The 10,042-nt window shown below is 51.4% G+C and overlaps 1 protein-coding gene across 3 annotated transcripts in view; it reads right to left on the bottom strand.

Moving 5' to 3' along the window:
* ECE1 (endothelin converting enzyme 1) overlaps positions 1–10,042 on the bottom strand; it is a 114,452-nt gene that overhangs the window by 44,588 nt on the left and 59,822 nt on the right. For all 3 annotated transcript variants that reach the window (XM_027109861.1, XM_027109862.1, XM_027109860.1), the window contains exon 3: positions 3,442–3,583. In XM_027109861.1, coding sequence (XP_026965662.1) covers positions 3,442–3,583 — 142 coding nt within the window. The remainder of the gene's footprint in view (positions 1–3,441; positions 3,584–10,042) is intronic.

The following is a 10,042-nucleotide window of genomic DNA, read 5'->3' as shown; positions in this document are numbered from 1 at the left end:
GTGTGTGTGTGTGTGTGTGTGTGTGTGTGTGTGTGTGTGTGTGTGTGAGAGAGAGAGAGAGAGTCAGAGAGAGGTATTTGTAGTTATCATAGGGGGACTTGGTTTTAAACCAAAATAAGAAGCCAGCCCCCAGGAATCAGTCTGAGAGGCTTGAGTTCTCCACTAAGCACCTAATCTGCTAGGCACACTGCAAGGTTCCCAGGTGGTACTTAAGCAACAGTCACTTGATTATCTAACTATTACTGGTTTGTAGATGTTTTACCAACTATCCTTGGCCTAGCAGGTGCTTAATGTACATGTGATTAATTAATACACGGTTTCCAGGCCCCCTAATCTCCTGTCAACACGTTCAAAACTCAGCTCAGGCTCCCTCTGCTCAGGGAAAACTTCCCAGACCCTCATCCTTCTCTGTGCCCCTTGGCTGCCTGGGTGTCCGCTATCTGAGCACAGACCGTGCTATGTCATGGCCGTCTCCTTGTCTACATCCCCCACTAGAATGTGAGCCTGAGGGTAGAGCCAGCATCTTACTTGCATTTATAGTTCCTTTGCCCAGCATTGAACTTGGCACCTAGCAGCTATCCAATACATGGGTTTTTTTGTTTTGTTTTGTTTTTTGCAGTACGCGGGCCTCTCACTGTTGTGGCCTCTTCCACTGTGGAGCACAGGCTCCGGATGCACAGGCTCAGCAGCCATGGCTCACGGGCCCAGCTGCTCCGCGGCATGTGGGATCTTCCCGGATCGGGGCACGAACCCATGTCCCCTGCATCCACAGGTGGACTCCCAACCACTGCACCACTAGGGAAGCCCCCCAGTACATGTTTGTTGAATGAATGAATGGCTGAGTGCATAAAAGAGCTTTGTCCAGGCCTTGGTCACCACCGGTGGATGCAGAAGATATTTCTTCCCTTTAGGACGTGAATGATCCGTCGAGCAGGTCCCAGATCCAGCTCACAGACTCGTCCGGATGGTGCCTGGCCTCGACACTAAGTAAGACACTTCAGAGTATTTTCCAGAGAATTTATCGTTTGTTTTGCTGTCACTGCTTGCAAAGCATCTGTAAGTTTCTGGAAAGGATGGTGCAGCAGGAAGGTGGATAAATATGTATTTAAGTGCCCAGACATAACTTAAAGGTGAGTCTTTCAGAATCACCAGAATTTGCGTTGACTGATGTTTGCACAGATGTGGCTGATGCCAGCCAGCACCTGCTGCTGGGTAATGAGGTTATTGTCAATATCTGGGGAGGCCTCTGCTTTCCCAGGCCCAGGCAGCTGATGAAGACACATGAATTGGCTCAAGGGTCACCGGATCCCCGGCCCAGCTCCACCCTGGGGGAAGAATTCCCCTCACCCAGGTCCAGCCTGGGGAAAACCCTTCTGCAGCCCTGAGGTGGAAGGGACAGACAGAAGCAGGATTCCTCCCTGCGGGCCCCACCTGGCAATGAAAGAAGTGTTTGGGGCCCAACCACTAGAAGCCAGGCCTTGGGGGCTCCCTTCTGGTTTCTGATGGAGAAACAGCCTGGGAACTCCTAGGGGCAATCTCAGGGCAATACTGCCTGCTGGAGTCTGGCCTGCTCCCCATTCACAGGGCCAAGAGCTGGGCAGACGAGGCTGGCTAGGGCCTATACTTCCAGGCAGGGTGTTCTGAACTAAACCTGATTTAGCATGAAGCAAGATGGCGGCTGCAGCAGGACTTCCCTGGTGGTCCAGTGGTTAAGGCTCCGCGCTTCCAATGCAGTGGGCGCGTGTTTGATCCCTCGTAGGGGAACTAAGATCCCACATGCCTTGTGGTGTGGCAAAAAAAAAAAAAAGAAAGGCTGTTCCCACTTAATCCTCCTTCTTGCTCTTCGTTCATTCAATTGTTTACTTATTCATTTTGCAAAGTATTTGCACATCTATGGCATGCAGGCACTATGCTAAGCACATATGGCTAAGAAATCATTAATTAATTAATCAGATATGCATTAATCACCTGCTGTGCTAGGCGCATTTGGTAAAAATCTACAAATCATTTAATAGTCAGTTAAACAATTAAGCGATTATTTCTTAGGTACCACTTAGGCACCTGACATAGATTAAGTTCTCATTAAATGTTTGTGGAAGGAAGAATGAATGAATGAATGAGTGCTTGATCCAGGAGCGATGTAAGGATGACTCAGATGAAGTCTTGCCCTCCCTCCAGGCCCCCAAATTCCTTCCTCATTCCAGTGCAGCATGGCCACCCACACAGGCCAGGAAATTCACAGTGGAGAAGGCTCAACAAAACCTGCAGTTGACGTTCCCCAATCCTGTGAAGGTTCACGATGGCTCTGATGGGATGAGTACCAGGTGACCAAGTTGATGGGGTTAAACTCTTGGCAGAGGCCCAGAGGCTACTCAACCAGGTGGCCTACTGTCATGAGAAAGCTGGATCTTGGGGCCCAGGGGAGAGATCCTGGAACTGACTGAACTCCCATCCTTATTTTTAACTTGGATCTGCCCTTTCCAGGTCCATAAGAGTTCATGGATCATTGATTCTGTGTGAGACACTTGCTACATACACTCAGCCAGACACAGAGAACCAGCCTCGGGCCGCGGACAGTGGGATTGAAGTGGGGTCTGATCATATACAAGGCAGGACAGAGAAATGAGATGACAGAGGTACACAAAGGTCCCTGGCTCACAGAAGGACAGATTTTCTGGGAGTACTAACCCACGCTGGAGTGCACCACGAATTACAAAGCCTGAGCTCTGGGGTCCGCCAGCCCATGGTTGAACTCCAGCTGCCCCACTCCCTCTCGCACTAGCCACGTGATCTTGGGCAAGTTACTTAGTGCCACTGCCTCAGTTTCCTTGTGCGGAAAACAGGGCCAGAAGCAACCACACCTCACAGGGCTGCTGTGAGGAGGCAATGAGATTACATCCGTAAAGGAGAGGGCTGGTATTTGGTACATGGAAAGTATTCAGCAAACGGAAGCCGTTATTGCTATTTTGTTGGAACTAAGGATGGAGGACAGGGCCAGCCCGTGTGTTGTGTCGAACCAGCCCACATCCTAACAATAATAGTACCTGGAGCTAAGGCTAGAGAAGGCCTATTGGGCACCAGGTATGTGATAGACATCATCTCGAATCCTCAGAGACAACCCCAAACTGAGCACTATTTTCTCCATTTAAAGTAGAGAAGACAGAGGCTCTGAGAGATCGAGTGACTTGTCCAAGGTCACATGGACAATAAGTTGCCCGGCCAGGATTTGAACTCATGTCCTTCTGACCCCAAAACCTTAACATCACCCATCTGCCCAGCTCCCAGGTCTTGGTCTGTTGCAGCAACCCCAGCCTCCAGACCCAGCTCTCTCCTTGGCCTCAGAGGCCAGTCCTGGCTTGAGCAGGGAAGCCCCCTTCTACAAGTGGACACAGCCTGGGGCGGGAGTGAGTGAAGCCCATCATGCAACACGGGTGCACCTACTTGTCCGGTACTGGATGCCTAGCGCTGCCAAGCAGGCCACCATTCCTGCCGCCAGAAGTGCTACCAGCATCACCAGCCGCTTCTCCAGCTGGGTCCGTGCGGCCCAGCACCTCCGGCCACTCCGGGGGCTTCGGAAGTTCACCTGTAGGGAAGGAGACAGGCGGGGCGAGGAGAACGTGAGCCCAGGGCCCCCAGTACCCAGGAGGAGGGGGCTCCACGGCAGAACCCAGCCCTGGGGAGACACCAGGGCTGCCTGATGTCCCCTCCTGCCTCAGGGGTGGTCTGGTTCCCATGGAATCGGTCCTAATCCAGGAAAGGAACCAGCACCCTGCTCGGCAGCTCAGATTCGCTGCTAAACGTCTGAGTTAAGCAGTCAACCCAGCTGGGCTTGTGTCACCTGATCCGGGTAGAAGAAAAAAAAAGATCGGCTTTTCCCTGTTTCTCCAGTAAGGAGTTCAAAAAAAAACCAGGATGTTTGGACTCGCAGGCATCCAGCAGACATCCAGCTGGGCTCTCTCCAGAGCCCCAGCTTCAACAGGCCGGGGGTGACACAACCCCCATGATAACACAACCACAGTGCATACTTCCCGGGGCACAGACAGCCTTGGCTGTCGAAACCGTCATAACCCCATGAGGGCTGTGTTCTTAGTTTCTTTTTACAAATGAGGAAACCGAAGTCCGGAGAGGTGAGACCCTTGCCTCTCATCACACAGCTAAATGGGTAGAGCTCGGATTTGAGCCCAAGTGTATTGATTCTAGAGCCCGCCTGTGGGTCAGAGATTAGAGTCTTGGGAGATGTCAGGGGAGATGCAATGGAGAAATAGCTCCATTGGAGCAGGTCCTCAAAGGGAGGAAAAAATGTCCTCAGCCTAACAGCAGCTAAACAGGAAAGGAGGCACAATGGGAGGAAGTGGAGGGCGTGACAGGGCCTTCCAGGCTGAGGAGGAACCCACCAGTCTATAGCACTCAGAGTCCTCGGCCCGGCCCTCAGACCCAAGGCCAGCTGGGGGCTCCCCTCTGTACTACGAGGCGCTTCCTGCAAAAGCCAGGGCCGCGGGACAGGAAGGGTCCCCTGAAGGTGGGGTTCAGTTTAGTGACATTGTGGCCAACAGTCGAGCACCAACTCAGGGCCACGTTGGAAAGACCGAGGGGAAAGATAGACTCCCTTGCTTTCAGCTGCTCACTGCCCAGCAGAGAGGCAGATAAAGAAACAGACTGGGGTGGGCAGAGGTTCAGTCTGGGAAGGCTTCCTAGAGGTGGGGATGCCTGGGCTGGGTCTTAAAGAATAACTAGAAGCTGACCAGGTGAATGGGGAGGGGAAAGGAAAAGGGGGGCCTGGATCCTAAGGGGTGCTGTAAGCCAGGTGAAAGACTGGGGACTTCCTCCTGAGGGCTGGAGTGACACGATTAGATTTACCCTTTGGAAAAGCCAAGGTGGAAGGAGCAAGGCTTGGAGGGGAGCAGGCATGCAGGCAGGGAGACCCACAGCCTGCCAGGAGGTGAAGGGGGTGATGTCAGGGGAGATGAGGAGACCCAGCCTCTGACCTGCGAGTGCCCCCCCAACAGCTGAGGGGATGGCGGCCCCTAGGAGCAGGTCACAGCCTTCAGGGAGCCTCACGCTGGCGCCTGGGGAATCTGAGGCTGGTCACCTTAGGGAAGGGCATTGAACAGCCTCACGGTCGTCACTGGCTATTTTGTGAACAGAAAATGACTGGGGGGGCTTCCCTGGTGGCGCAGTGGTTGAGAGTCCGCCTGCCGATGCAGGGGACACGGGTTCGTGCCCCGGTCCGGGAGGATCCCACACGCCGCGGAGCGGCTGGGCCCGTGAGCCATGGCCGCTCAGCCTGCGTGTCCGGAGCCTGTGCTCCGCAACGGAGAGGCCACAGCAGTGAGAGGCCCGCGTACAGCAAAAAAAAAAAAAAAGAAAAGAAAGAAAATAACTGGGGGTTACTGCTCTAGAGAAAGAGGAAGACAAGAACTGTTTGTGGAAAAAAAAAAAAGGTGGGTCCTACAACCGAGAAAAGGAACTTGAGGCTTGGTGACAATGCTGTGGAGGTCCGGGAGGCCCGGACACAGAAGCAGCTGTGTCAGGCGGGGGTCGGGGCAGGTCGCCTCCTGGAATCCCATAAGAACCTTTTTAAAAGCGTGAGACATGCAGATGCTGACCACGCTACTGGTGCAGACACAGCCTGGGACGAGCTGACATGCTCACAGCAATCGACGTCTATAAAGTGCTTTTTCAGAGGCATCAATTCTCTCACGCAGTTTACCCTGGGCACCGGCATCTCAGAGGGCCCCCAAAGGACTTGCCCTGTCTGGGGATGCTGACATTTACTTTTCCTGGGCCCCTGAGCTGGTCTCACCTTCTGCCTCCCACTCTGGGCCTCTCAGTGCCCCCATTACCAAGGCTCAGCTCGTGGGGGGAGAGGGGTGAAAAGCTAAGAGATGGAGCGATCTTGGTGTAACAGGTATCCCGTCCCCTCGGAGGCCAAGGATCACAGCCGTCAGGGCTGGGGAAGCAGAAAACCCTCTCTTATGTGGACAGAGCAATACCGAGGTGCAGGGAAGCTGAGGAGGTGAAAGGGAGAGAAAGAAGAAATAAAAGGGAGAGGATGAAAGACAAAGGGAGGGAAGGAAAAAAAGAGTAATCATGGCAGGGATTGTTTGAGGGCTTTCTGTGCTTCCGGCATCACGTTCATTCTATTTTGTTGCTAGATGATGCTATTCTATCTTCACAACATCCCTAAGAGTAGGTATGAGTACTAGCTCCAGAAGAAACACAGGAAGTGGGGCGAGGAGACAGCGTGAGAAAACCCACGTCCCTCCCGAACCCACAGCCTCCGCCGAGTGGCCACGCTGCCCCCCAGGAGCCGCAAGCCGAGCTGAGCCTCATTGTTTAACGTCAAACAAACAGATGGTGTTCGCTGCAAAACTTAAACAGAATTAAGTCAGAATTAAATTAAAAATTCCTATTTCTAGGCAGAAATGGCAAACGGAATTTGAAAATAGGGTTTTTAGCCTCTGTGCTGTTCTCTGCTCGACTTGAACGACCAGGTTGACGGGCCTCGTGGTTTCTGCACAAGCCTCACGTCTGAGGGCAGAAATCCAGAGGCATCCTCCCGCGGCAGGAGAAGTCACCGGGAGACCGCGCCGGGATCAAGGGGCCTCTCCAGGAGAGCCTGTCCAACTCCTGGGTGCAACGGACGGGGCCGGGGCTGTGGGTCTGAGCTGCCGTCTGGCTCCGTGCTGTCTCCTCCCTGAGCCCCTCTTGTCCCCACCTTGCCTCCTTCAGAGCCGGCCTTTTGGAAATGAGGGCGTGCTGATCATGAGAGAAGGGTCTGCAGGGACGTGGAGGGTCGGGAGGTTAGTGACGGGCAGCCCTCTTGGTCTCTGGAGAGGTAACAGGGAAGGGGCATCAGCTAAGGCGCAGAGCTGACGTCTGGAAGATGGGGTAAGGATGACCGTGAACGCTCAGCTCACTGGCAGGCTTAACATCCTAGCGACTGTCGTGTGAGGCAGAGAGAGAATGAAACAGAGAGGAAAGGATGCGCCGGCAAGACAGGTGGAGAGGGAGACGGAGAAGGAAACAGAGCTGGAGAATGAGAAAGAGGGAGGAACTGTCTAGCTGTCCAGCCCAGGAGTTCCCAGGGTTTCCAGAGCCAAGGGAACAAAGCCCTGATGAGGGACAGATATTCGGTTACAGAAGTGAGGGCCTGGTGCGGCAAGGTTCTGCAAGAACGAGTTCTGCAGGCGAGGATGGGACACCACGCCCGGGGCCCAGGAGACAAGCCAGCAGAAGGCGCGGGGAGCCTGGCTTTCAGAGGAAACAGGGGCTCCAGAGGGAAGGCAGAGTCTTTTCCTGAGTCACCGCCTGGCCCCCCAGCGACCTGGCTGAGTGGAGCAGCGCACAGGAGTCAGTCTGGCCAAAGGATTGGCAGGGAGAGCACCCGCTGCAGCCCGAAGGCCAGACCACTCCGTGGGGGCTGGCAGGGAGGTCTGGCTGCCTGCCTTGAAGTCAGCCTTTCGGAGCAGACAGACCAGGACAGCCTGGCCCTGCGTGATATCCTGCCTCCGTCAGGGTGTCAGGTTGGGGAAGTTTCTTCTAGCACAGTTTCTATACGGTGAGCTTCTGGCTGAGGCCACTGGGGCCAGGCCAGAGGGAAACTAGAATGCCCTCCTGTCCTCCCCATTTCCCTCCTGAGCCCTACCTGCCCCTCTGCCCCTGTGCCTGACTCTCTTCCAATGACTGAGAACAGCTTATAGTATAGTACCTGTTGGGAGGGAGGGGACTCCTTATATATAAACAGGATCAAAGTCTAGTATTTAAAAGAAGCACTTTCCAGCTCTCTTTGCTTCCCAGAGAAACACCCAGCTGCTGATGACACGACGGCACTGGAGAAAGGGCACCAATCCGAGAAGTCAAAGGTCACCCTTGACTTTTTCAAGATCCCTCATGCGTCCCTGGGCGGCCTCTGGACCTCAGTCACCTATTTTTAAAATGAGGAAGTTGGATGAGGTGCCAGGTCTGACCAGCTCAGATCCCAGAACAACTCGAAGGCCAGAAGCATAAAGATCTAACAGGCAGGTAGAGCTGAAAGGGTCTCCTGGTAAGCAAAGAGGTCTCTGTAAAGCACTCAGTGGGACTGTCTCTGAAATCACCTGCTAAAGACAGCTCTGTGCATGGCGGGGGGCAGGGGTAGAAAAATGAGAAAACCACCACTAAGATTCAATATCTCAACTTTCCTTTTTCTTGAAAAAATTGATTTTTAGGATTAACTGGATGAGTTTCAAAGGTTTTGGTAAACAGTTGGGGCCCTCTGCTCCCCAGTTTAGGCTGCAAGTGTATCTTTAGCTATTTCTCTTTGGGCCACTGGGGTGTGGGGAGACCAGGCAGCCAGTTTGAGCAGAGCAGAGGCAAAGGTATTATATTTAGGGCATCCCTGAGATACCATGCCTGGTGAGTTTTGATAATGATCCCGGTAACAACCAAATGCATTTTCTGTTGCATTATACATGGTGCTTTCACTTATATTGTCTCATTTCAATCTTTGCAACAGCTCTGAGAGGTGGATTAATATTAACCCCATCTTGCCAAAAAAAGCGGTTTAAGTGAGTAGTTTTCAGGTCTCAGAGCCCACGAGAGGCGAAGCTGGGGCTCCGTGTTAGAGATGGGGCTTTCAATTCTGTACTCAGTCCACAGTGACTAATTTTAGTTGACTGTAATTAACTTGTACCTCAAATATGAGATCAAGGGAAAGAAAAATCCTTTCTTTCAGGTGAGGTACAGGTAGAAATTTGCTCCAGCTAAATACAGCACTTTGTCAGCATGTTCAGGCAAAAAGGTGGCAAGTTTGGCTGAAAGATGCAAGTTTTCATTTACTAGTGTTGGTATCGATGACTTTGAAGTTCCGAGAACCAATGGGCTTCCAAACCTTAAAAAATCAAGCAGCTGATTTTTATAGCTGCCCGTCAAGAGAGGGAGATTTGGGGGGACTGGGTCCATTTTAAAAAGCCTAAAATTGAGGGAGCAGTTGCGTTTCTAGCAATCACTCACAGGAAATTATTCGGAAGTCTAGAAAATGGTCACCCACAGTGTTAGAGATATTGGGCCTACTGTCCAACTGTAGCAGATTGAGTAAATATACTTTTATACATTGGTACCGTAAAGTATTATGATTTTTATTGGTAGCATGTTTTGGAAGTATTTTTTTATTGTATTTTATTTTTTTGGTCCCACCACATGGCTTGCGGGATGTTAGTTCCCCAACCAGGGATCAAACTTGGGCACTCGGCAGTGAAAGCACCGAGTCCTAACCACTGGACCGCCAGGGAATTCCCTGGAAGTACTTTTAAAATTGAGGTACAGTTGATGTTTTCGAAGTTTTTAACAACATAGAAAAATGTTTATGAAGTGGCACTAAATGAAAAAAGCAGGACAAAATACTGTGTACTTAGAGTGAGCTCAACTATATTCTAAAATATATATAAGCAAATGTGAAAAACTAGAAGCGGTTATCTCTGAGTGGTGGGGTTACTGTTTCTTTGTAAATCTTTTTTTATACTTGACTCTTTTTTTTTCCCCCACAAATGAGCATGCAAAGTTTTTATACTGGAAAAAAAATCCCTATGATTAAAAACATAAAATTAATAGAAAACTCTGCTTTGTAAGATGAGATAAGTAGGTTCTTGACTCTTAGAAGAACGATTGTTAGCTAGTTCATGTTTGCTTTAGGGAAGTCGGGGAGTCTCAAGGAAAGCCAGGCTGGGTACCCACAGAAATGCCTCCAAATCCTTGGGGCAAGCTTTTTGGCTTTTCCTGTAGTAAAAATGGGCGATTTACCCAGTTTGGCAGTTTGGTGTACTGCCAACCAGTGGCAGTTTGCACTCCAACCACATGATAGCTGTGTGACCACAGGAATGTCCCCAACCTCTCTGAGAGTCAGCTTTGTCATGTGTAGCATAGCCACAGGGGCCCTTACCTCATGACCAGAAGAAAAAACAAGAATCCTAGCAGGCCCAGAAATATGTATTACATCCATTTTCTCTAACTCCATTTTAAAGATGAGGGAATTGCGCCTTAAAGAGATTAAGCTGCTCACCCA

The sequence above is a fragment of the Aethalodelphis obliquidens genome, unplaced genomic scaffold, assembly GCF_003676395.1.
Source record: "Aethalodelphis obliquidens isolate GAN/ISIS:26980383/991018 unplaced genomic scaffold, ASM367639v1 scaffold9, whole genome shotgun sequence".
NCBI lineage: Eukaryota > Metazoa > Chordata > Mammalia > Artiodactyla > Delphinidae > Aethalodelphis > Aethalodelphis obliquidens.
This window is presented reverse-complemented; position numbering and strand designations above follow the sequence as displayed.